The sequence below is a fragment of the Columba livia genome, chromosome 10, assembly GCF_036013475.1.
Source record: "Columba livia isolate bColLiv1 breed racing homer chromosome 10, bColLiv1.pat.W.v2, whole genome shotgun sequence".
NCBI classification, from domain to species: Eukaryota; Metazoa; Chordata; class Aves; order Columbiformes; family Columbidae; genus Columba; species Columba livia.
Window position 1 is genome coordinate 13137501 of NC_088611.1, and position 27300 is coordinate 13164800.

General features: G+C 43.2%; 1 protein-coding gene across 39 annotated transcripts in view; it reads left to right on the forward strand.

Annotated features, from left to right (window-relative positions):
* FOXP1 (forkhead box P1) overlaps window positions 1-27300 on the forward strand; it is a 383604-nt gene that overhangs the window by 346156 nt on the left and 10148 nt on the right. For 28 of the 39 annotated variants that reach the window (XM_065075373.1, XM_065075374.1, XM_065075367.1 and 25 more), the window contains 8 exons: window positions 353-440; window positions 6403-6486; window positions 15057-15258; window positions 15365-15444; window positions 16093-16194; window positions 20733-20854; window positions 22968-23037; window positions 26635-26801. In XM_065075373.1, the coding sequence (XP_064931445.1) occupies window positions 353-440; window positions 6403-6486; window positions 15057-15258; window positions 15365-15444; window positions 16093-16194; window positions 20733-20854; window positions 22968-23037; window positions 26635-26801 (915 nt within the window). The remainder of the gene's footprint in view (window positions 1-352; window positions 441-6402; window positions 6487-15056; window positions 15259-15364; window positions 15445-16092; window positions 16195-20732; window positions 20855-22967; window positions 23038-26634; window positions 26802-27300) is intronic. The other 11 variants (XM_065075386.1, XM_065075382.1, XM_065075393.1 and 8 more) reach the window with 1 other exon arrangement.

The window sequence follows — 27300 nt, forward strand, 5'->3', positions numbered from 1 at the left end:
TTAGATAATATCCAGCATCTTGCAGTCGAGTAATACAAAGTTATATATGAAATTATTTTACTATACTTTCTTGATCTCAATTTCATTTACCTAATGGAGGAAAAGCTATTCTGCAAAATTTCTCTTATGTGCAAATGAGCCTTCTTCTGAAAAAATATGCCTAAGATATAATGAGTGATGTGAAGATACACAAGCCAAAGCAGGACAGAGGGAGAAAAAAAAGTAATCTTAAAAATCTCAGATATTGATGAAGACTTGCTGGATAACATTCAGATTGCTTATTCATCCTGGTAACTACTTTTTCCTTTTTGTTTATCCATTTCACTTAATGATTTTCTGTGTATTGTTACAGACATCTCAACAGTGAGCATGCGCTGGATGATAGAAGTACAGCCCAATGTAGAGTACAAATGCAGGTTGTACAGCAGTTAGAGCTACAGGTAAAATAAAATTTATTTTAATATTACCTCAGTATTAATCAAATCCCATTCTCAACAGCAATAAAAAATGAGGTCTGCTTTACCCCTGTGATTGAAAACCAGCTTTCAAAACCTTCTTGTAGTAGTTTTAAAAACCGTCAAAAGAAACTGCAGCTTCATTTCCTCTTTTCTAAACCGTATCTTGAAAAGAAATAGGAAACTTAAACAGGCTGACTGATTGGAAATCCATCAGTATGTGTCTAATGCTTTTTGTACTCACCCGGGGGGCGGAGGGGGGCAAGCGGAATATGGTCCCCTTCATTTAGAGCTGTTGATACACGGGGGAAATGGTTGATGTTTATTTCAAAACGCTGCATGACCTGGCTTATTTGGTGGTCTCTCATATACTAACACTTTCCATGTATTATTATTATTATTATTATTATTATTATTATTATTATTACTACTATTATTTTTTGCCATTTGTAGTAAATGAGGTTTTTTTAAAGTGCCGAAAGGGGGTAAATTGGAATATATTGAATGTGATGCAAAGGTATGACCTGTTTGTGTATCTGCCTTTCCAAATGCTTTTGAGTCCTTTCTGTCTCCCTGCACCTCGCTGCTCTGGCTGGGCGGCCTTGACAGTGTGTCTGTGTGTAGGCAAGAGGTTAGCAAAGGGGAAATTAAAACAATGTTGTACATTATATAGTTACCAGCTATTGAAAAACCTATTTTGTATGCAAGACAGCAGGGTAGAGATATATGGAAAGCCTTGGGCTAAGTACAGAAGATAATTACATTTGGAATTTTACTGAGTTAAGTCATTTATAGCTTCAAATAGTTGGAGAGAAAAATCAGCAAAAACACACTTAAACTTCTTGTTGTTACTTTTCAAGATAAGAAGATAAAAGGCATTTTTTTAAATGCTTATCTTACAAATTACTCTTTTTCTTTCATAGATATTTCCTAAATTTTACTTTCAGGAACACGCTGGTCGTGACACTCTTTCACTATTAGCTGAAGCAATATAAACTGGTTTTATACAAGTTTTATACAAATCAAACTACCAGCCATAAAATATCAGAGTCTTGCAGAAAATGTTATAAGAAGTGGTCTGTTATTTTAACAAGTTTCTGGGGAAAAAGAAGAAAAAAAAATCTGCAGTCTTCCTGGTAAACTGAGATATGAGATAATCTCCTACCAAGATGCAGTAATATTCAGGCTGAAGGTAAATCTAGATTTCTCCAGTTACAGTCGGCTTGAAAAAAAGCATTAATCCTTCTCTCCTGCAGTCGCTGGGACTGGCTGTGCCTTTAACTATGGGAGGATGCCCTGTGTTAACAGTTGGACAGGACAGAGATGATACTTGGTTACCACCTCTCCATAAGCCCTTTGACAATATTTTTTAAAGATTTATCATCAGTGCATTCTATTAATTGTCATAAGTGACTAAGGGTTGCAGTTTCACGCCCATTTAGCGCCGGAGGATTCTACTAATCATGGCATGGAAAGGCAACGTAAGGTCCTGAGGACAAGAACGTCATTTTGAAGTGGTGTGAGGGCCAAAAAGTTCTGCATTTGTTTTTAACAATAATACTAGCATGTTAGATAGGATGAGTTGGAGGCTGAGTTTAGACAGGAATGTTGGTAACAGAGTGAGAGCATCTGTGCGTTGGCCAGCACGGACAGGTGGAGGAGGAGGGTGTCCTGCTTCTGAAGTGGACCTGTAACTCCCTTCTTCTTCCTTTCCTTGCAGCCCATGTACCAAACAAACCTGCCTAAAGATGTGCAAGAATTTGTCCTCTGTGGCCTAGTTTGTCTGACTGTGACCTGGCTTTGCAAAGAACCATAATAAACCAAATGCCTGGCCCAGTAGCAGGGTTTTCAGTGATGGGGTCTGCAGCGCCCAGCGTGTTGTAGCAAGAGCAGTTGGACGAAGACCTTTGACCTGATACTCCCGCAGTGGAGCAGTTACCAACAGTGGCAAAAACAAACCCTGTGGCCAACTCTGAGTTGTGTGAGATAGACAGGAGAGGGACTCAGTCTTTCCTCCTTACCCACAGTGCTCAGCACTGACAAGAAGCTTTCCCTTCCAATGGAGCTGTGAAGTATTACACGCTGCTAAGGGTCCTACACCATGGCAAGATCTAAATGCCGCACCATTTCATGCATGTACAGCCCCATCAAGACAGGGGTAGAGTTTAACAAATTATTTTCATTTAGGGGCTGCATTTCAGGTTTTGAGTGTGATGGACTCAAATGCAAGCCTTTCTTTTTTAATTTATGCTCTTATTTATTTTATGCAGGGAAGTTATGTCAGAATTGCAGACAGAGATAAGTGTAAAGTCTTTCGAAGAAAGTAAATTTTAAATGAACTTTTTGAAAAAAACAGGTTAAGATCTGTTTTGTGTTTGATTGCAAATGCCCCTTTGCAGAAGTATCTCGAAACTTTGGTCTCAGCATTTCCGTCGCAAACATACTTAAGATATCACAGACAAGGCGGAGATCTTCTCATATTTCACTTGGTTTAAGCCATCTTGACATGATCATTTGTTGCCATTATAAATAGTGAGAATTGGGCTGGTGGGTAAAACACAAACACAGGAACGTATGTATCCCTGTCCTTAGTTAGATCTTAGGTGGAATAGGACATCCATTTTGCAGCACCACCTTTGGGTGGAAAAACGTTTCAGGACAGCAACAAGGCTACAATAAATTTGAAGAAGTGTCTTCTAATTTGAGAACACAAAGACAGCTGGCCATTTTCAGTGTAGTAAAAACACTGCTTGGGCCTGTTTTCCTAAAGCATCCATTGGTGCTCTTGAAAAGTGGATCCTAAACCCTTCAAGTACACAGCCTAACTAGGCACATAACGGGAGGGAAGAGGGTGCATCTTGGTTGTCTCTTTCATTGCCCGTGACTGGCTTCCTTCTCCTTTGTCCTTGGTCTGTCCAAAATCCTGCCGCTGAGGTGATCTCCCTTTCCTGTTGATGTGGCCATGTTGCTTCTGTTGAACGCCCTCACTGCATTTCCATTCTCACATTTCTGCTCCTTGCCCTTATTCTCTGTCTGTTTTTCCTCCTGTGCCATTTCTCCGCCATCTCTGCCTAATGCCTTCTCTCTCGCTCCTTGGTCACCAGGCTCCTGTGCTACCCCATCACCTGCACTTTCTTTGCCTTCTCTCTCCTGCCTTTCCTACCTGTGTAGTTTTAGGATTCAAACTCTCCAAGGCAAGACATGTGTCTTGGTGTCCAAGTTTGCAAAGCACGTATCTCACTCTGGATGTGTCTTCTGTTGAACCACAGTTAGGCACCTACATCGTGGTCGTACCCCACCAAAGAGAGGGAAACCTCACAAAATCAGGCTTCCCATGGAGAGCTGAGTGGACATCTGAAGACTCCCACCAAATGGCTATAGGAAAAAAGAATGAGACTTTAGATGGGACGATGTTATAGTCCTCAGACCCCTTTTACGAGGCAGGCCCTCTCATACGCAGCAGAACAGTCCTTGCCCATGAAATCAGTACGTCGTGAACATTTTCCAGCACGTGTGCTAATAATCCCAGTTTCTGGACCATCTGCACTCCTGTGAGTGCCACCAGTGGGAATTTGCTCCCATTGGTGGCCAAGCAAGCCCTCATAGCTTTTTTTGTGTGACCCCACTGACCAGAGGGGCTACTAGTGACATTCTAGTTTTATATCACTACTGCTTCCTGACCTAAGGGAAAAACAGTTTAAAGAAATTCTTCAGATTTTTTTACTTCTTTTCACTGCTTTGAAACCGAGAGACCTCTATTTTTCATAATTTAAACTCCTGCCTAACTGGGTGAGTGTTTGAATTCCTAGACTATGACAAAATGCTAGCGTGTGTCTGCCTGAAATGTCGAGAGGATCTTTAATAACCTCCATCCCCCAAGAAACGGCGTTAAAAGCATTGCTAAGATGATGAGTGAAAACACCACAAACAAGGACCCCGGCCGTTCGGAGGGAGGTGCTCGGCTCCGTTTCGCCGAGGGGGCCCGGAGGAAGCGCTGCAGGGTGTGCCCCGCGCTGCCCGGCTGCCTTTCCCTCCTGCTGCCGTGCCGGTGCGGGCAGGAAGCTTTCAGGTGCCTGCCTTTTATTTATTTTGGCTACAAGATGTTGTTCTTCTGCAGTAGCCCGCAGACCAAAATTTAATGCGCAGATGACCCCGCCAAGCAGCCTCTGTGCCCAGCGACCGCTACGAATGAGAGATTGCACAACAGAGCTGTGCTGAGAGTACAACTATTTCTCAGTTTTAATTTGTTTTGTGTGAAGCACGGCAGCTGAGGGGTGAGACCTCGCCTTTCTCTGAAGAGGTCCTCAGAGGACTCTCAGAGGGAGAAGTTTCTGCTGCTGCGCTACGATAAGAGCCCATTGCTGCCCTTCGGCTCCTCTGTGAAGTCCAGCGCAGATCTGGCGGTGAGATTACAGATCTGCTGGAGGTGTCAGCTTTTCTCTCTTGCCGTTGAGAGTTTTGACCAAGAAAAGAGCAGCTGTTTGAAAAGCCCACAGATTTTGCTTTTGCGCTTTCAGAGCACACAGCGGTGACAACATTTTTTCCTTTATTTAATTCCTGTTTTGGAAACCCATGTGCCAAGTTTTATCCCATCACGACGCCTTTCTGGCACGGTCAGAAAACCCTCGCCTTGCGAAGAGGGAGACAACCTTGACTGTAAGGTTATGAATGGGGATTTATGGCCAAGTCTCCTTTTATATACGCTTAGCCCAACTTTACTGTTACAAACAGATGATGGTGATAAGGTGGGCAGGTTGTTTAAAGTTTTGCTGGAATGTGAGCACAGTTCTCCTCTTGGCACCAGGAATCTGGCTTGTCGAAAGCAAAAAATCAGCTCTGCAGAAATTGTCGTTTGTAAGAATCTGATCCAAGTCCTGCTGGAAACAGGAGCCTTTATGTTGGGCCTGTAGGTTAATAACACCCCATTTTCATTAGCATTGTTTCTTAATATCTTTCCACTCGTGGTTTTTTTTTTTTTGAAGACCAGCTGGAAAAAGTCCTAGTCGCACATACAAAATATTTCTTGTTTCCAAAAATAATGAGATTTAGTGTCTGGCCAGTGCATTCTAAACGCATTGGGAAGCTGTCCTGGCCAGGGATGTGTACGGTGTGATCCCGAGACACCAGCTCTGGCCTTGTGCAGATTTCAACCAAAAAATGCAAGAGACACTGAGAGCAGGAGCTTTGCCGCAACCCTTGGGCACGATGTGACTGATGAGCCAGGCCGAAAGCTTTGGTCCTGTGGCATTGCATGCCCCAAGATCGGTGCTCTGGGGCAGTTCCTGACGCCATTAGGCTTTCCCGCCCTGCTGCCCTCAGGTGTGTGCCGAAGGGATGCTGGCAGCTCGCCCTGCTGCTCCTGCCCCATGCTCAGGGTGCCCCTGCTGGGGTTCCCAGGCTGGCCGGTGAGGAGCTGTGCCACCTTCTCAAGTAAAAGCAGGGTGTTTACTAGAGGCCTGCCCTGCTGAGGTGCCTCGTGTGGTTTAACCAGTGCTGTCTCTGCGCTCGCTGCACGTGCCGCAAAACCTTTACATGATGTAAAAGCCACGGTCCATTTGTGCCGCTTGTTTTCTTCTCTGAAAGGAGGCAAACGCATCCCAGAGCCACTGCTTCGCTTGCTTTCTGTTGCACCTCCTGAGCTGGAGTGGGGCTGGTTAATAAACATGATTCACTGTTGTCTTTTAGCTGTCAGGGCTAGAGTGAAGCTCTTGGTGCCGGCAGGTCTAGCTCTTCTCACTGGAGGGCTAATGCATTTTGCTTTGGGAAATAGTGACACCCAGCACCACGTGCTGGCTTTGCCTCACAAATAGACCCTATACAATTTCCAAACTACTCAGCAATAAAACTCTTCTGTCTCATGCCTCAGTGCCAACTGTTTAATTAGAAATAAGCAGAGGCTGGGTTTTATTTGTGCAAGTAACAGAGGATTTCTTTTTCTCCCTTTCAGCTTGCAAAAGACAAAGAACGCCTGCAAGCCATGATGACACACCTGCATGTGAAATCAACCGAACCAAAAGCCGCCCCTCAGCCCGTAAGTACCGAACTGTGTTGAAAGCAAACAAAACCTCACAACAAACCTCTCTCTCCTGTTCCCCATTGGAACGTGTGATGTGAAGCGTGTGATGTGAAGCTGACTGGTCACAGTGAGGAGATGCAAGGTGGAGCTTTGCAGGAGGCACCACCATGGGCACCCAGGCTTGCTTGTCCCACTCTCTTCACGGGGTTTGAAAGAAGTTCTGCCGGTGCCCTGGGCCTTTTTCTGGCCTCATGTACTAGTCTGTAAGTTACTGTGCATCACCCTGACTTGCATGAAATCTGAGGAAGTGTTAGGAAGGAGATGTAATTAAATTATATTTAGTATATTTATTTTGCTTTCTCCCTGTCTGACAGACATTTACAGTAGAAGAGGTTGTAGCTGCACGTGTTGATGATAATCACGGTTACCAGTATCGGATTTTACACTGTTGAAACAGAGAAGGGAAACCTTCTCACTACCTCAACTTGCCCTTTAAGAAAAAGGGGGTGCAGGGGAAACAAGTGGTTTTGCAGCCCAAGGCAAGTCCTGGGTACCCCCAAGCCCCGGCAAATCCACGGTCTCATCCTCTGACCAAAGTGACTCTTCTTCAGCTGTTGTTCTCTCGCAACCTCTTAACTCTGAAAATGCTCCTCAGAGCTTCCAATGATTATTCAAAATGGAGAGAGTGCTTTGCTTCTTGATTTTAAGATTTGTAAGATTTAAAGGTACACTGGCTTTATTTGATTTTGCTTTGAGTCATTGTGTGAGAATTAATTGAGCGTTGACAATCTATAGTTAGTACTAGCAATTTTAATCAATATGCAATGATGCAGCATAATGACAAAGTATTGGTTTATCTGTTTTGACTGATTTTTTTTCTATAAATAAAGCAAACACACACCCATATATGTGTGATTTATGGTGATAGAAATAAAAAGGAGTCAGACTATTAACCCAGCAAATATGGTAGCCTGCCAAGATGCAGTTGGTAGACAAAATTAATGTCTGAAACAGAACACATTACAGAGATAGAGAACATAAAATCATTAAACACTTCGCGCACCCATTTTTGCTAGAAAAGGATTTCTCAGTTTCCATGTAGTTGGAAATAAATGGCTGCAGAAGTGCATAGGGAGGCTACTAGACAGAAAATTGCAGGCTATTCTGGAGAAGATGTCAAAGTCAACGGGACATTGTGTTGCGTTCTAGGAGAGGGTTGACTATTAGGTATAAACCCTTCCGTTTAAGCCATTGAGATGCCGAGAATCACTTGATCCAGTGGATACCAGCCCTCTAGAGTAGAAACTACTTACAGTGTCTATAAAAATAGCATTCTTCCAGTTCCTCGCATCCATCTCAGCCTGAATGCAAATGCTTCAGCGCATTGTTGGCAAAGTATGTAGACCCAACAGAATGGGGAGGAGGTTTGGTTTCTATAGCTCTTACTGGATTAAAAATTAAAACAGCGGAATAATCTGGGAGTCGCAAAGCACTCTGCCTTGAGGCCTTTCATAACAGCGGTGCCCCTCAGGAGGAAGGATTAAAAACTAAAGGGAGGAAATCATAAGAAGACGAGCAGCGTTTGGCAAGGCAGCTCGTGATCGATGCTCAGCCACGGAGGGCAGGGAGATTTCATGGGTTTTGTGGGCTACGGAGATGCCAGGCGGTGTCACCGTGAAGATTAGTGTTAACAGCTAATAAACAGGGAAAAGCAGTGGGGGAAAAAAAAAGGAAAAAAGAAGTGAACACAGGGGGAAAAGGGCTGTCTTGATTAGTATTAAAAATGTTTTACATTCTGGAAAATTATAGCTTTGTTGGGGACCTCCTACTAAATTTATTTTTAACTGCTCTATTGAAAATTCTGTACCACTAGTCAACATTATCTCTCAGTTGCTCAGCACAGTGTTTCTTTATTAAAAGAAATAGGCATGAATATTTTTGACTGAAAAATTAATAGCTTTTGAATTCATACACAGCAGGTTTTCTTTTGCAAAGAAGTCCAATATCGCTGCACAGCACTTCTATAACCATTTATTTAGAGTCCAAGTCAAACCTTTGACAGCTAGAGCAGTGTTACAAGCCAACATAAAGAACTCCAAGATGTAAACCAACAATAGGCAGTCTGTGTGAGGTTTGCCATTGTCAAATACATAGATTGTTTGGATTAGTTTATGTAAATGTACTGTTGTATTACCCTTTGGAAAAAAAAAAAAGATCACATTTGTGTATGAAAAGTGGTTTCGTTCACAGGCAGCATTATAAATTCCTTATCCTTTAACTTACATGTTAGAAGTAAAAATTGGTGCCTGACAGGCCTATATTGTGTGGCACTCTGTTGTTGGATTGAAACTGCCTTCTTTTCATTTATTGAAATATAGAAAAATTTATTATAGATACCATCTGATAAATCAGAAATTATTAAAATATGTATAGGTGAAGCATTTGAAAATTAATTATAAAATGTAGAAGTATAGTGTTTTGCATAAATTGTGCTTTCCTAGTGAAAAAAATAGACAGGCACTACATAGGCTGTGCTAGACCCTCATCCTTTTAACTCAGTGGGATAGGGCTTTGGTAAAAAGATCTGATGACCATTATTGCAGTGCAAAGTATTCTTTACATCCAGTAATTAATTTTTTTTCCCAACATAACTAATGCAAGGTGTATGTTAGAATTAATATATTAGAGTACACTGGTGATTTTAAAGGAAAGAGCGGCTGTGAATCCAAATGTAGCAGTGAATTGGGACTTAGAATTAAAGCCTTTTTGTGACTGAGGAAATGTATTTATTCTGCTTAAAGGCTCTCAGTGCTTGTTTTTAAACTATTTTGTTGCTGGCAGGTAAGATGAGTGACTGAGCTGCTCACCACGTGTCTGTGTTAACCACGTGCCATTTGTGATCCGCACTGACCACTGGTGCCATCTTTGCTTTTTGGGCTTTAGGCAGCAGCTGAGCGGGTGGTTTTGGACCGGTTGGACCATGACCAGGCTCTTGGTGGTTGTGCATCGCTTCGGGGAGGGGTTGCTTCTCCAGTCTGTCCGTGTCCATCCATCACATCCACACCTTTGGGTGGCTTTAGCATCTTGCAGTAATTTTGACCTTAGGAAGGGTAGCACCGTGGCCTGTACACTTCACCACACCAGTCCACCAAAGACATCTGTTCCATAAAGTTCTTTAGTCCTATTGAAGCTGATGAGATTTCAGCACATTATTGTGTACTGTAAGGGTAGGTGGCCCAAATTGCAGGCAGACAGGTGCGTTTGTGAGGAGATCACTGTTGGTGTCCGGTGCCCTGCAAAGAGCAGCTGTTCTGTGGGAGCTGCTGGGGAGCCAGGAGGGTGGCTGGGGAGGGAGAGCACATCAGGAGCTGGGGCGGTGCTCAGTGCCACCTTTAAAAGTGTCCAGCCTTACAGTTAAAATGCCCGGCAACGCTACACTTGAAAAGAAAATGGAAGTATCTCCCAACTCGACACTTGGAGCATGCAAAGCTGTTCCTGTTGCTGCCGCATGGGTTGTTTTGGTGAGACTGAAGGGCCTGAATGAAGTGAGAACAAAGCTGTCTGTGAAGGAATATGCTGTGACGTATTTTTGTAAGGTGATTTTTTTTTTAATATTTAAAAAACCAAACCAAACCAAAAAAACAACAGAAAAAAACTCCAACACAAAACCCAGAACAATAGTTTCTCAAGAATTATCATTCTGGTTTTGTTATTAAGATACGTTCCCCTTCACGCTATGTTTATTGGTGTTAGCGATCAGTATAATAGGTTGAAATGGAAATTTGCTTTTTTGAGGTGATTAACTTATGTCAAAGTTCATAGGAAGGGAAGGAAAAAGGAAGGGCGTCAACCAACAAGTAATTCTGCACATTAGGTGTTATAACCATCTTTTTAAAATAGACAGAAAACTTTTAAAGAAACTTTTGGCACTTTAAATAAAATGCACCGTTAAATATCCCTTCTTTAACATATTTTTTTACCCTAACCATAGCAGTTACAATTGTTTTGAAATACTGTTTTTAGCAACTGTAATAACAAAGCATTAAAAAAAATAGTCTTTTAACTGTTGAGGTAATGACTGAGCATTTTAGCTGCTGTAGCTGTACTTTATAGTTTGAAAAAATAACTATACGCAGCAATAAAGAGAGATTCTCAAGCACAACAAAAGCTGTTTTTATATACTGGTTTTCATTAAGTCTCACTCCTCAGCTTCGGTTTCCTTAGTATTCCTGCCAATAACAACACCTGCTAAGTGATTGCTGCCTGCCAGGCTCTGCATCTAGTGCACTAATGTGTCCAGGATGAAATGGGAGAGGAAGACACAGCGTTCAACAGAGTTTTAGGTCCAGCGTTCACTTTCTGTCCCACTCTCGGTGTCAAGGGAAGGAGTCACTGCTCCGGAGTGTTCCAGCCGCCAGAACTCACCGCAGAGAAATCCTCAGCCCTAGTTGGGATCAGCAGCAGCATCCAGTGCAGAGCATCCCTGCCCTGCAGCAGTGGGTATGGCCCCACCGTGACACTTAGAAATATATGGCTTTTTTTTCTTCTAAAAGAGTTTTGCGGGCTTTTTTATGTGCAGCCACTATTGTCATGTAAAATGTTGACATAAAAAGAAATCGGACTGAGCCCTAATGGGAGAACCACTTACTAGAAATCTGTTTTACGGGGTGAAGGAGAAGGTTACCTCTGCCTTGTTTGGATCTGAAGAAAAAAAAAAGAAAGTGACTCAGTCTTCACCTCTAGTAGGAAGACATGACTATTTCTTGAAAGGGAAGGTTAATAATAAAATCCTAAGCAGGATATTGAACACTGAAACAATTATGGCATTTATGATTCAGTTAAAATAGTATGAGGAACTGTTCTCAAAAAACAAAACTGAGCAAAGCACCCAGCATGGTTCAGTGATTGATTTTGTGGATTTTTAGGACCTAAAACTTGTGGGGTTTGGTGTTTTTTTCTGTTGTATTTTGTTTTGGCTTTTTTGGTTGGTTGTGGGGTTTTTTTTCTTTTTTTTTTTTAAAGGCTGGAGGAAATCCTCCCTCCCCCGACCCCAGTACAGACATCGCAAAACCATTTAACTCTTTGGTCCAAGGGCTGTACTGTGCCGCACGCGTGGGGAGCGCCCCGTGTTGTGCCTCATTGCAGCGCAAGAGTTCTTGCTCATTAAAGTGCAAACCCTGTAACTGAGGCTCCCTCCCCTCTGACAGCGACCATACCTCATCCAAAAAAATTATTGTATGTGGGAAATGGGCTGTGTACTAAATACCAGCACGAACAACTTTTCTAATCATAGTCACTTGTTTTTTAAATAGAAAATGCAAACAGAGAGAAATGGTGTTGAGTTTCCATCAGGAAAAGAAACCCTCCCAGCCCAGTCCTTTCCTGATCTCTGCCCTGCACAATCATCCTCGGCCGCTTTCATGTTTCTAATTGACTCCAATATTAAGATTTAATAGTTTACCATTCAGATGAGTATTTCAAGATGGCAACAAAACCAACACCATTCATAATTTGTTATTCTGCTCTAATTCACAACCAATTTTTCAGCATTTGCGCGGTAGATGCAACAAAGAAAGCAGCAGCAAAGGTCTGTGGAGGGAGCGCAGCCCTCTCCTCCCTCACCCTGCCTTGTGCTTTGGTACCAGCACCGGCAGGGATCACACCCGGCCTGGGAGAGGAGAGTGTCATCAAATAAAACACGGAAAAAGGAAAAACTTTGCTCGCGATTGACAAGGTCGTGTTTCATTAACTTGTTGGTTCAGGCTCACAAATGGTCGTCGGAGGTGAAACGCAGCAGACTCGCTGCGTTCCAGCTTTTTGTTCTCTCTTTCCTCACAGACTGCAGTCATGTTTAATTTGGAAACTGGGCTCCTTTGGCAAATTAGCAATTAGAACAATTTTGTGGGAATATGTATATGTGTCATTAGTTTTCCTGCAAATTAATAGCGAGAGCAGAGGTCAGGCAGAAATTTTCCACTTGACTGCAGCTCCTCTGTTGAGATTTGGCACTTTGTTTTGGAACGGCCACAGCTGCTCAAAGCCACAGTCTTCCTTTAGGAACTGTCTTTTAATTAGTTTACCTCATAGCCATTATTACAAATATTACTGCCTCCCCTCCTTGAAATAAAATTACTGTTTCTACAAAATATTCCGGTGACATCTTGCACCACTGCACATTCATGGTAGGGTCACTCGGATGCAGCGTTTAATCATTAGATCACCTCCATAAGCATCTCCTAATTAGAGTCCTTACAATACAATTTTATCTGGTAATTAGCTGAGATTGGCTGCTTCCTCTGTAGCTTATTAGTGGCAGCCCAGCAGTGGGTGTGAATCACAGTGTCATTTGTCAAGCCTGTTAAAGCCCCCCCCCTTTGCTCGTCCTCTTCTGTGTTTATTCCTAGTTGCTACCTACGCTGAAAAGCCTAAAGAAATTTAACTCGATTCAAATTCTTTAAGCAGGGAACGCTGACCTTTGTGGATCCTTTCTCGCAGTTCCCTAGTAGAAACAGATTAAATGTTAAGTTTCTACACACTGAAAAAGGAAGGGGATTCTTTTGAAATGGAGTAGTTGGAGCCGTAATGATGAAGCACGAGCAGTGATCTTTCCAACAGGAGGGCCCGGCTGCTGAGCCTGCGCTGGAGACGGGCACTTAAAATTGATGCAGATTTGCTCGCAGTTATTGGACTGTTAAAATGTCCATTTAGAAACTGAGATAAAATACAGTAGATTTAATTTCATGGTGAGACCTGTCAGTTGTACTATTATTATTGCCACTGGTCCTTTTATCATATGTAATAGATGGATAACAGGGAGACGTTAGTATATACATGTCCCTAATCAGTGTCCTTAAGTCACGCCAGTCGGCACAGGGACGGGGTGGCAGGGTTTGCACGGGCACGCTCACCCCCAGGCTGCAGCTCCCAGTTAACACCAGTATGGGACTACCTGGGAAATCAATACCTGTATTTCCCCACTTCTCACTATCTCTCGCTGGATCTGCACTGTCCAGCCTTGCCTTGCTATGAGGTGTTAAATATTTCCCACTGCAAGACAAATTATCATTTGTGAGCACCTGCACAGCAAGATGGGTGTTTGCAGGTCTGCTCACCTCCTCCTTACCTCTGAGCAGGGCTGGGGCTGCCGGTGCTCTGTCGGGAGGGAAAAGCAATCGCAATTTATCTATCACTCAGCTGTGCCCTTTCTGTGGGCAATGGGCTTTTTGTGCTGGTATCCCTTCTGTAATATCGGAACTCTTTTTTACCCACTACCTTTGTTTTGAATAAATCCTATTATTTTTATAAAGAAATGTTATTTGTGGCTATTAACTCATATGAGGGATGCTAATAGGAGTCTTATCTGCTTACTTTCACACAAGGAAAATTAATACAGTGCCTTATGGATAAACATGAGATATTTGGAGGCATAGCTGGGTAGTGCGTCTTGCCTTCATCTGAAAAGGTTCGATGTCCAGCAAAAAGGAATTTTAATCACGAACAAAAGTTGTAAAATTCTGGCCCTGTTAAATTCAGTAGGAATTTTGCTACTGTGACTTCAATGGGGTCAGGATTTCACCAGTACTATTCGCAAAAACGCCTAAGGGAAGAAAATGTGGAAGTAGTCAAAGAGCCTTTTTCTCAGTCATCTTTTCTGATGTTGTAGTTAAGAGATCGGATTGTTTGTTTAAAATAATTCAGCAGGAGTGACCTATTGAGACAGAGCATCGTCTTTCAAAGGGCATTGTAGGGCAAAAAGAAAGGGTCGGGGAGGAATGCGGGTACTGGTTATATAAATAGGGTTGTGTATCAAAAACACTTGAGTTGGAGCTGGGTTTGATACACAGTCCCAGAGGCAGTTGTGTTTTACAGCCTGCTGTGGCAAGCTGCCGTTTGTCCGGGGCTGGGCCTCGCACAGGTAGCGCTGGTGCCTTCCATCCTAGGAGAAGAAAAGAGTGGTGCCACTTCTGCCGGGCTGAATGCTCGCCGTATTTCATGCAGTGTGATTAATTAAATTATTCCAGCGTTAACCTACTCTGAGCTTGGCTTTTAAAATGGATGAATGGAGGGGGGGGGTGTGGAAAAAGCCCAAATGCTGAAGAGAGAGATTGCATTTCTCCCTAGTATGTCCCTAGGAAAATCTTGCTGTTTTTTTTGAGCCTGATGCCTTCAATGGAATATCCAAGAAGATTGATTAGAAGCCATGCGTAATGATAGGATGGAAATAAGAGACACACGGGGTTTAGACTGTGAAACAATGGAACTAAAGTAAAATATTAAAATGATTATGTACTGTGTGAGATCATATGTTAAGGTTTAGATAAAAATCCACAATTTGTAGTTCTGGCAGCAAGCTACGTTATTTTTTTAATTATTATTATTATTATTCTATCTGGAACTGTGTATATTTATTTCCGTTTCCTGGCTCCTAATGGAGATGTTACAACAGCACTTTGTGCCGCAGCAAGCACTTGGGCTGTGTTGTCTGCTTCCAACTGAGGGAGACCCCGTTATCGAGAATTTTCTGTGTAGCCCTTAATTAGCCAGGAACGCTGTTTGTAATGAAATCCTCGTCCTTCCCTCCGCAGCTGAATCTGGTATCGAGCGTCACGCTTTCCAAGACTGCATCCGAGGCGTCTCCGCAGAGCTTACCTCATACTCCCACCACCCCGACTGCGCCCATCACTCCCGTCACGCAGGGACCGTCAGTCATCACTACCACGAGCATGCACAACGTCGGACCCATCCGGAGGCGGTACTCGGATAAATACAACGTCCCCATTTCTTCAGGTAAAGGGGTTCTGTGGATGCAGCCCCCATGGTCGGGCGGCGTGCTGTTGGCCACAGCCCGGCAGCGGCAGGCTGGGATGATAACAGAACAACTCCTCTTATTTAGCAGATATTGCCCAGAACCAAGAATTTTATAAGAACGCAGAAGTTAGACCACCATTCACGTATGCATCTTTAATTAGACAGGTAAGCTGAGCCAAACACACACATTTGGATTAGGAAAAAAAGTAAAAATCTTCTATATGTGCACACTCTGGATTAAATAGATTTTCAAACCTTTGGTATGTAAGCGTGCTCAAATGCTCAAACCTTGACTATAAGGGTTTTTAGAACTGCAATATATAACATAATTGCTTTTGATTAAGTATTACAATACGATGTGATTATTAGGAAATTCATTTCACACAACAGTGAAAATGAGCCTGTTTAAAGATGGCAAGTCAATTATCACAAGCTACAGTAATCTCTGATCCCTAGAATTAATCTGAGCTCTAAATAATTACTGAGCTTTAATCAGCTAGTGAAATGTTTTGCATTTCTCTTTGATTCTGCTTTATGAATGACTAATAAATTAATATTTCTGTAAGGAAACAGAAATAAAAACTCAAAACAATTAGATAATTCCATTTTGAATTTTGCCATTGAACTGTTAAATACAGCCATTAATCTTAGTTCCTATTGTGAAAACCCTCCTTTGGATTTTTTGCTCCAAATCTCTTCTTTCTCTCTTTCTTTCTTCCTTTCATTCGTTTTTATATTTGGCAAAGTAGAAGTGTGAGTGTGTTTTGTACCGGTGTGCTCATAACTGATCTTGCAATTGCTTTACTTCACAAGGCCATCCTCGAATCTCCAGAAAAACAGCTAACACTAAATGAAATCTACAACTGGTTCACGCGAATGTTTGCTTACTTCAGACGCAACGCAGCAACGTGGAAGGTAAGCCTCAGCCCGCCACTGCTGCTCGCCTTTGGGATCTGACATGTACGGAATAGACATTGCTGATGACATTACAAATTGTAACGACATGTGGACATGAAAATTTAGATCGGCAGTTTTGACACATGCTGGGTGCCTTATCTGCAGGAACAATTTGATATTTGGCAGAAAAATTCTTCTGCCGTTGAAAACCACTAATTGAATCCCCATTATTGGCTTTTATGTTCCGTGATTATGCCACGAGTTCCTCTGTGTGGTTGCTGCTAGCAGTGAAACTCAAGCCCTTCAGCTGGAACGTATTAGAGAAAAAGAGAAGAGGTGAAGTTATTGTGTCAGTAGAAGATGTAGTGTTTGTCTTTTTAGTTATGCAGACTGTAATCACAACTTTTTTCCCTAGGATCTATAGATTTCTTTCCTCAATCAACTGGCTCCTAACTGCATACACAGATCTGTTATAAACTTCCTCTTTTTTTTTTTTAATCACACAGCAGAAGCTTATTGAACATAATATGCAAGCAGCAAGCCCCACAATGAGCAATGTGTTTAACAGAAATAAACTTTTTATTTGACACTTCAATTTCCTAACATCACTATCTCAGATACTGTTAGATAAGAGGTCTGGAGAGTTAATTTTATTTTATATTTTGGGGGACACTTTTTCCCTTGTATGTATTTTTGTAATAACCACACTAGCTTCTGAAGCCGGTGCGATTACAAATGAGTGAATCAAATAATAGCATCTTATATTACTGTAAAAATGGCACCCCTGATACTTTGAGCCTCTTTTAATCTAGACAACTCTGTTGCTCTTAAACAGCTTTAAGTGACCAGACAGGATGAATATGTCCCATACATGCTGTTTCATCAGCTCTTTCTGTTTCTCCTGTCTTAGCCTGCATTTTGGATTAATTCCTTCAGAGAATGGAGCTAAAAATGGTCCTAGGAGGTTAACTTGGATTTTAGTAGCATGTTTTGCTTTTAAGTCAGGTCCCTGTGCAATTTTGCGTATTTTCAGCCTTGGTCTTGAAGCTCTTAGGTTCAGCAAATCTCTGTGATTGCTGCTTGGATTCTTCACTGCAGTTGGAAAACATGACCAGTGTTTCACTTTGCAGCTTCCTTACTATCCAGAAAGGAAGTTAACTTTCTCTGATTTAAGATCCTTTTATACCTGCCTGTCTTTTGCTGCTGAAGTGGTTCCAGTAGGACTTTTCAGCAGCTGCAGGTGTGGGTGCTAAAGGAAAAATCCTGTTCAATTCCAGCAGCAAAGGGAAGTGAAGTTGAGGGAGGAGTGGAAGAAGGCAGCAGGCAGCCCTGGCTGGATCTCCTGCAAGGCTAGTTGTAGGAATGAGCCTTGTGCATCACGTAAAATCTGGCCCCAGAAACCACATGCACTTAGAGTGCGTTTCTGCAGAGGGGGAGGACAAAGGCTGAGCTGCAGACCCACTGGCTCACAGAAGGGCAAGGTTTGTCCTGGAGAGACAGGTACCATTTGGAGACCCCCTCCTCAACACCTTGACCTTGCACAGGTGTTCGGGTCCTGCTTCACTTACCTGCAAAGAAAAGCTTCACCCCAAGTTCCACCAGGCGCTAGGAGAATTGGCAATGGCTTGAGGTGATGCGGGTTTTCATGCTGAACGCTGCTCAGATTTATGCCAGCCTTCGGGAACAGCAGGGATGAAAATGCAGCTCTGGATTGGCATGATGGGAAGCCCACGGGGCGCAGAGCAAGCACAAGGGGCTAATTGCAGAATCAGAATAATTTGAATATATATGTGTTGATTTGTTCTCACCTTCAGCTAATGTGTAGGGGGTGTTTGGGTCAGTGTTCCCCAAGTTTAGGCTCAGGCAAGCTTCCCCCAGCCCTCTTTCAAAAACACAGAAGAGTGCAGGAATAAAGACCTTAAAAAATGAACCTCTCTCCCAAAATGCAGTACAGCAGAGCCTGAGGAGTTATTAAAATAACAAACCCTTTCATTTACTACATTCAAGCATGCTCAGGGTAATTTTTCTGAAAAAGTGGCCTGCATACAAATATTTTTAACAAGGTAAATATATAATCTCACAATAATAGCTCCTAATTTTTCTGTTAAGCTGATTGCTGGGGGAGCACTGTGAACTGGTTCTGACAGGTCAGAGGCAATGTCTGTTTGCTTTTATTTTTTGGAGTAATTTGCTGGCACTGAGTCGCAGCCATGAGGCACAGGCTGCAGGTGTGGCTCTGAAACGTTGGGGTATTGTTCAAATAAAAGTGTTAGATAGTAAGTATCCAGAGGCAGGGGAAGCAAAACAATTCTTTTTCTGCTATGAATTCCTTAAATAAGTGATCACATGGAAAACAGAAAGCGAGGACAACACTTCATGGACGTTTTGCAAATCCTCAACTTGTCTGTCTCAGTGTATTCAACAAGAGCCCGATCCCAGCAATCAATTGCACACTGACTTCAAGAGAGCAAGAACAGACTATAAAGTATTTCTCTGGCATTAAATTTATTTAAAGAAGAACACAAATATTTCTGCTCAGCCGTGTATTTAGAGACTGTTTACAAACTCTGAGGACTCACTTCGCTGAACTTTGCTGTGTGCGTTTGATCAACTGCTGTATGAACTACAAGATCAGCTTTCACTGGGGGAAATAGCGTTATTATTCTTACATTTTGCTCCAGACTTGACAGCGTTCCCATTTTCACAGGAAACTGCCTGACTTACCCAGATGTGGGCCGGCCGCCCTGTGTCGGGTTGCACTAGTGCAGCACCCACCAGCAGTTGCTGAGCTGGCTGATTTTAGCCTGTAAGGTGTGGGGCACTTGCATGTTTTTCCTCCACCTCAAAATCAGGGATTTTGCCAAAAATTTTGAAAGTAGTGAAATCTGGGAGAGGTGGGAGAAAAAAAAAAAATCTTTAAAAATATAAGAGCAGAAGAAAGGGCAAAAAGAAGCAGCCCTGATGGACAGGTTGACTTTCCGCTAGAAAGGTATTCAAGGTTTGTTTTTCCACCAGTTCACAACCAGATCAGGGTGGAAAAGCCGAAGTGCCGAGATCGGGCACCTACAGTCAGAGGAAACACATCTGTACTGGAGCATCTGCCAAGCAAAGGCAGTTGGAGCCCTGACTCTTCCCCTGTGCCGGGGACGGCAGTATGAGGACTGTGCTGGGATTGCGGAGCAATGGAAAAGTAGCAAAAGACTCTCAGCCTTCCCCTCGAAGGCACACACACCACTACCTCTTAATTTACATGACAAATGCACTGTGCGTACCCTTTGTTTGCACAGTGATTTAGACATTCATGATTAGAGGTCCCTTTCACCATCCAGACCCAATGTTCATTAAAAAAAAAAAAAAAAGACGACGACGATGGAAGGAAAGAAAATTGTAGTCTCTTGGTTGCCTAGACCCAGGCCATGTGTTTGGCTGGCATTGTGCCTGCTAACGAGTCAACCAGATTGACTAAATCAATGGTGCCAGTGATGATGGATGGAGTTTGTTCGCCTGCATATTTTCAGCAAATGGCTTCTTCTGTTTTCCCTGTTTACCAAGCCCCTTTCAGCAGTGCTGGGGACAAGCTCTACGTAGAAATCTGAGTGGCTTTGTAGTAGGGCATTTGCTCAGAAAACTCATAGAACGGGGAATTTGAGGAATAACGAGGCTCTCGGCACCGTTTCAGAGGGAGCAGGGACAGAGAAGCCAACAGCTTGCTGTGACATTATGTCTGGCTTCGGCAAAGGTCCGAGCACGTCAGAGGGCTTGGCCGGGCTCATCCTTCCCAGGCGCCGAGCTGCAGCGAGGACATCTGAGCATGGGATGCCATGAGCGCGGATCTCTCTGGGTGATGAGCTGTGGGGATATTATCACTTTGTTTCGGAGAGCCCTCCTCATATTTTCACTTGGCAGAGGCTCAGATCAGTCAGTACAGTAGTCTGCCAGAAATAGGAGCCAACTTCCATATAAGAGCAAGCCGCGGAGGCAGGAGCCGGTGCCGTGCCGGCTGGTGGGGTGCTGCCGACCCCCAGTCCGTGCCGTGGGTGTGGAAGGACGTTCAGCACCTGATTCGCATTAGCCCAGCTGCGGGAAACTGCAGCAACACCAACTCCAGTGCCTCTCTTCTAAATTGAGCCGTCTGCACTTGTGCGAAGTCCTTTCTGTTCTTTCTAACTGCTTTCTCTTCCAGGAGAGGAGTTTCTCTTCGCAGAGCATATATATTTGTTTTGAAAATGTCTAAGCAATGTTCCTGTTGTGTTCTGTATGAAATGTGCTGTATTATACAACGTGCATGCTTAAAATGATGGCTGTTGTCATTCACACTGGGGATAATTGATGAAAATAACTTGAATTTTTAATCTTGGGTTTAAGCTTTCATATTTATTTTGTCTTTGCAAAATAATATGTAAAGAGCTGGGGAAAGGAAGCGGGTGTGGGGTGGGGAAGGGTCTTAACATTGCGAAATGAGGACTGTCAAGCTGACTGTGCTGCTGTTCTTAGACAATGACGAGCATTTTCTTATAGAAAGTTTTTGAATGTTTTCTCTTTTATACTTGCTGCAGAATGCAGTGCGTCATAATCTTAGTCTTCACAAGTGTTTTGTGCGAGTAGAAAACGTTAAAGGGGCAGTATGGACAGTGGATGAACTAGAGTTCCAAAAACGAAGGCCACAAAAGATCAGTGGGTATGTCCACCATGTTTGAACTTCTTAGCCTAGCTTGGATCATGCTTACAGTTTAACGTAGAGGCTTTTGGCTGCTAGCTGGTGTTAGACCAACCGCAGGTGGTTTCGCATTGTTTCGGTTAAGGGAAACCAAGACAAACATCTCATCACTACTGTTTGTATGCCCACCAGTACCCTGACCCTGCTTGCTTGGTGTTTGTTGCATCACATGCTAGTAGCTTTTAGGTGGCAATGCATATTAACCCTCACAAACCATTTGCTTATGCTTATTGCATTTTATTTTCTTTTTCCTTTTCCCTGTATTTGATGTCTGTTCTGTCCCCGATCCCGTGTCCCTTTGTTTCCACTTCATCTCCTTTGCTGCTGCTCTTGTCCCAGGGTGCCATTCGCACCAACCTCTCACTGCATAAGTGCTTTATCAGAGTAGAGGATGAGTTTGGGTCCTTTTGGACTGTTGATGATGAAGAGTTTAAACGTGGCCGTCATATTCAACGAGGCCGTCCTCGAAAATACTGCCCTGATGAAAACTTTGGCGAGCTTGTTGCACAGTAAGAGCTTTTACTTGCTTTAATTTTTTTTTTCTGCTGTTGCTTTGCTTTGCATGATTTACCCATCTCATGTAGACTTGCATTTCACGAAATAGTGACATCACCTTTGCTGCTAAAGAAACTAAATTTTTGGTCGCTATGTGTATTTTGTGTTTCCTACTCTGATAATCCAAATGCCTGTAGTAATAACTCTACGTCAACATGTTTGTTATAGCATTTGTTTATAGTGCAATGTAAACTGAAATGATTATCCACGCTAGTGCAGGTATGCTGCTATAGGCCTGTTAGGAAGACAGATATACGCCAGGAAGGGCTTCAGATAAGTTTTAATTCTGATATTTTCCTTTGCTTTCAGTTGTATGCCTTGTTTTGCAACTCTTAATCAGAAATAGAGTAAGGTGCTTATAAGACAGAAATGCTGAATTAACTTCGAAAAGTTTGAAAGTGCAGTGAGACGAGCTGTGAAGATTATAATCAACAGGCCATCCTGTGTCTGCAACAACCGCGCACAAATATTCCTGAGGTTCCCAAAGCAATTTTCTTTGACCTTTACTCGAAGGCCATCTCTCCAGGACAACTGATCCTTGCTGGTCCCTCTGGGAGAGGCTCAGTTAAGACTCTTCTCACCGTGATTTACTCCCACATGAAAAAAAAAATATATAAAAAAAAAGATGCCCAGTGGGTGATAAAACTTTTTCAAGATTTTTTGCATTGGCGCTTTTTATCTAGTTTGCATTCAATTATTATTTTATTTCTTTTTCCCCCTCCGGTGGAGCCAGTGGTATTTAGATGCCTGCTAAAGAGAGAGCAGATATGCTTGGTGTTCATTTTCCTCAAATCCCGGCTCCTTATGTAAACTTAAGATGACTAACGTAAGGGTCCGAAATAGCACACCAGAATAATTTTTTATTAAAACGGCCTTTAGGGCAGCGTGTTGTTCTGCGTGGTCCGTACCGCAGCGGTGCAGCAGGACCTGATGTTGTGCCTCCGTGCCCGCAACCCCAAACTCTTTGGGGCAATGGCTGGGCAGCCCCTCGCCAGCACCGCTCACTGTTCGCCTGGCAGGAAAGAGCTCGGCTCAAATCCTCCCTCGTCGCGGTCCCTCTGCTGCATTGCAAGGGCCTCTGCTGCCAGTGACCTGGAGAATGATTTGCACGACGTAGTATTTAAAACGGCCCACGGTGCACTTGACTATAACCTCCTCACGGTGGATCTTTACCTGGTAACTGGCTCCCAGATGCAACGAATATTGGAGAATTTTTCCTGAATGCAGCTAAAATGAGCAGAGATGCCAAGACATGCTACTGAAGCAGGGTATAGAACACATGGCGAGGTAACGTCAAGAGATAATGATGTTCCTTATTTAGTAAAGGCAAATATGATAACTGTAGCCTAAAACTCAGATATTTTCTTTAGATCAAAAAGAAAAAGAAACGAAAGAGAACTTGTGTGGAAAAACAGTCTCAGCTCTAGTTTTCTGATGTGGGAGGAAGCATTACATGCTTGAAACACTCGCACAGAAGTTGGTTGCATTTAACTCTCCTTTTTATGTTTTTCTTATGCAGTAACCCTTCTCTTATTAAAAATATACAGACCAGCCACACCTACTGCACACCTCTCAATGCTGCTTTACAGGTAAGATTAATGACTGTAGCAAATATGCAACAGAGGCGTGTGTCTTCCCCAGTCATTTCAAAATATATTAGCCTTGCTCTAATTAGATATTAAATTTTAATTCCGTTAAACTTTTTTCTTAAGTGCATAAAGCATCATAGTCCCTGGAGGCAAACACATATCAGGCTGCTTCAGCATTAGCTAGATGCTTAGCATTTTGAATATTGTGGCAAAAAAATTAAAAGTTCACTTATTAATATTTATCAGCAGTATCATAATTTCCATCCTCTTATTTCAGAATTTCACTTGAGGCAAAAATACCACAAGTGTAATTACTCTAGCACAGCTATTAATGTGCTGAATGATAGGATACTGCGGCACGTGACCTTCTATTGTTCATGGGTTTAAAGAGAAAGCAGATCATTTTTCCCCCTTTTCTTTTAAGGGCTATTTTTGCATATCTTCCTATTGTTGGTAAAAAATAAGTGTCGCAATTCATATAGGGGAAAAAAAAAAATCATTTTTATTTTTTTATTTGTTTAAACTGTACTGTAATTATAAGACAAAAAATCTGTTTTTTCACAATGTAGATATACACAAAGTGTCAGTGCACAATTAATAACTTGCAGCCTAAAAGTGTGCACGTCTCCAGCCCTTTTTCATGTGCTCTATATTGGATTGGTGTTTTTTTCCCCTCTCTGCAAATTCCTGAGTCTATTTCAAAAGCTCCTGGTGAAGTCGGTATTTGCTATATGAACCGAAGCTCCAAATTCATTACTGTGCCCCAAATTTGCAGGGGGGTATGAGCTTGTGTGGGGGTTCACGCCTGTTCCATATGGTGTGGATTCATCCAGGAGGCACCACCACCCTGGTTGTGTGCTGAGATTTGCTTCTTGAGAAATTCATTGGTGGCCATGGATATTTGCTTGGGCAACTGCATTTTGTGGAAGGTTGAGCAGACTTGTCTTTTCAGAACACATTATTAGGAGAAAAGCAACGTTCTGCATTTCTTCTCATTATTTGAGTTTATGCAGTAACTTCTGAAAAGCAAATGAAAGCATGTTTAAAGGAAGCAACTGTAAATACTATTCATTAGTAACTTGTTTTCCCTTGAGTCTTGTGAAGTGTGATTTTTAAAGACTGCTTTGTCTCTTGAATAGTATTAAGATTGCAAGCACATTTTACATTCATGACGCTGAAAGGCAAAAATGAAATGATCCTGCATTTCTTCACATTGTTAACTATGTGACTAATTTCAATTAATATGCTTATCATACGGAACTGTTCGTGTTTTATTTCTGAAACACGTGTCGTTGTCGTCATCTCCATCCATTCTTGTCTTTCATGATAACCTGTAAACTGTTTCCATTTCCCACTTTTCCTGGAAGTGGCACATACTTGTGCTCCCCCGTAGCATCCGGTGAGCTGAGCTGAAGAGGGGAACCTGTGCCAGATTTGCAATTGCTGTGGCCACTCTAATAAATGGGGGTGAGCGATAATCAGTGCACTGAGACAGGTCCTCATTTAGGGTGAAAATACACTGGCAGGTTCCTTGCTAGTCTCCCACGTGTTGGACTTGGGAGGCAAAATCCCAGCGGGTGCTCGGGTGCTGTGCCAGGGCTTCAGGCGAATCTGTGTGAGTGGCCAGTGCTGTGTGGCCAGTTCAGACCTCACTTGGGCAATAACCTTCCTCCCAGGACACAAGGCTGCTTTACCTGCCCATGCCTGCGTTCAGTCTAATTAATAGTCAATGAGCAACGCTCCCTGGGCTTTTGTGGACATCTGCACAGACTGGCTCTTTGCACATCTCCGTGAGCACAGGGGCTGGCGGACAGCTTGGTGTTCTGTGTGCTGCCAGGTTGCCAGGCTGGGTTTTCCTTTCCTGGGGTGACAGAGCCACCCATCTCCTTCACCCCAACCCCTCTGATGTCTCCTCCATGTGTTTTCCCTCACAACCAGAAGCAGCCACGCTCTGCCCACTCCGTGTGTGTAAGTTACAGGGACTCCAGCTCTTTTTTTCCCAGCAGGTCATTGGGGGCTTCCAAAATGCCCCTCTACCCTATTATTATCTTTATAGCAGATACTCCTCATGTCCCACCTCTCCCCCAGTAAATTGCTTTACTGCAATTACAAGTTATCACTGTGGGTGAAGAACTTGAGTCATTATTTTGCCAAGTGCAGGAAATGTGAACCATTCTTTGCATCCCCTAATCACAATGAGTTTGCCGGTTGTTGAATCAAGAAGATAAAAATAATCCTCCCTGTTAGAATGGCTTTTGTAATCACGTGTGACACATAGGGCTGCACACGGAGAGGTCACTGTAAGGAAGAATAAAAGGGGCTGTGCTCCTGAAGATGCTGCACTCAGGGCTGGTCATGCCCCCCTTCCCACCCCATCTCCCCCCACCGGGTTTCTGGCTGCACTTGCCTGGGAACAACTTGGCCGGCCAGGACGGCAACAAGCAAGGAGTTTTGTCCCATGAACTAGGGGCAGGTGAGAGCTTTTGTGGGGGGAGTACTTTTGCATTAATTCCCCCCCCATGGGCTGAGTTTGCATCATGCAGACCTGGAGTCTGATGGATTTTTTTGGCTCCGCCGCCGGCTGACCTCCCCCCGGGAGCAGGTCGAGTGGTGCCGGGCCAGCGTCTGTGGCTCTGCATCGCTGACACGGCTCGGAGCACTGTGGGTGATGTCACGCTGGGATGGGTGAAATGGTTAAATGTCCTTCCAGTCCCTAGGCACGACGGCCTCTGGAAGCCCATCCCCACCAAACGCTGGGCTCGTCCAGGGCTCCTCCGGGGCTCGGGCCTTCTGGCTCCCACCGCTGCCGCGCCGGGCACAGCACTGTGCTGTCAACATGAGCTAATGCTGACACACAGTAAATATTAGCAGGCAGAACGGTGGGAATCAGAAAGAAAATATTTAACAGTTCATTCTCTTCCTACAAAGATTTCCATTTAGAAAGTTAACTCCAGTGTGCCTCTGCATGGTGTTTCTTTAGAACACGGAAAAATTGAAATAAAATGGTCAGATCTGTAAGAGCTGAGTTGCTGAGGCTTAAAAAATTTCACACGGACTGGTTCAGCTCTCAGGTAGATCAGTGCAACTCAGAGTGATGCTCTTGGTGCTACCTGCAGCTTCACACTTGTGTCACCAGAAAAACCAGACTCAGTGATGCTGTCCTCCTGCTTGGTGCCCGTTTGCCCTGGTAGGAATGAGTTATCAGCCAAGCGATTTCTAATTTTTTTCCCCCATTTTGTTAAAAACAAAACCCAAACCCAGACCTAAAAAAACCCCAAAGCCCCAAACATAATTTTGCAAAATGAAAATAGGAAAAGGATGTTTTATTTTTTCCAGGGAGTGTAATTCCAGATAGAGAATGAAAGGCACTGTTCTCTCACAAGCCAATACAGCTATGAGAACTTAAACCCAGATGTAAATGATGTTAAATTTCCCTTGGTGGAATCAGGACAATACCTATCAGAAAACACAATATTTAAAAATAAATGGTAATTGCAAATAAAGTAAATGTGGAGAATGTTTTGGAAGCAAGCGTGTTGTGCGAAGTATAAGAAAGTTAGTCATGGCTCTTCATATATTTGTTTGTGTCCTTGGCAGGCTTCAATGGCTGAGAACAGTATACCTCTATACACTACTGCTTCCATGGGAAATCCCACTCTGGGCAATTTAGCCAACGTGATGAGGGAAGAGCTTAATGGTGCAATGGAGCATACGAACAGTAACGGGAGTGACAGTAGTCCAGGACGTTCCCCTATGCAAGCGATGTAAGTATGTGCGTGACTCTCGGCGTTGTCTCACCGTCTGCTCAAGTGTGGCTCTGCAGACCTTCGTGGTTGTTCCTGAGGTTCGTGGATGGAGCAGCAAGAGCAGACATCTCCATTTGGGGACATGCTTAGGTCGATGAAAGCATTGAAGGGCCGTTTACCAACTTCCACTTTTAAAACCTGCCCGCTCAATGCAGTCCAGCAATCACACAGAGCTGTAAAATTGTTAACTCATTTGCAATTCTCTTCTTTAAACCTTGCAAACTGCATTTCTTGGAGGAAAAAAATGTGATTTCTCTCCCCTTTGGTCCACACAACAAGCAGGGCTGGTGGGGCAAAGCTGGCAAATGGGCTTGTTTGGCGGGCCTAAAAAAACCACTCGATGCACAATGGTCTTGCTAAGCATTAACAGTGGCACATGTGAAGGTCTGCGTGATTTATAGATTGCTCTTAAAATATCAAAAGGAAAATTAATACGAGCATTATAGCAACAGACGGC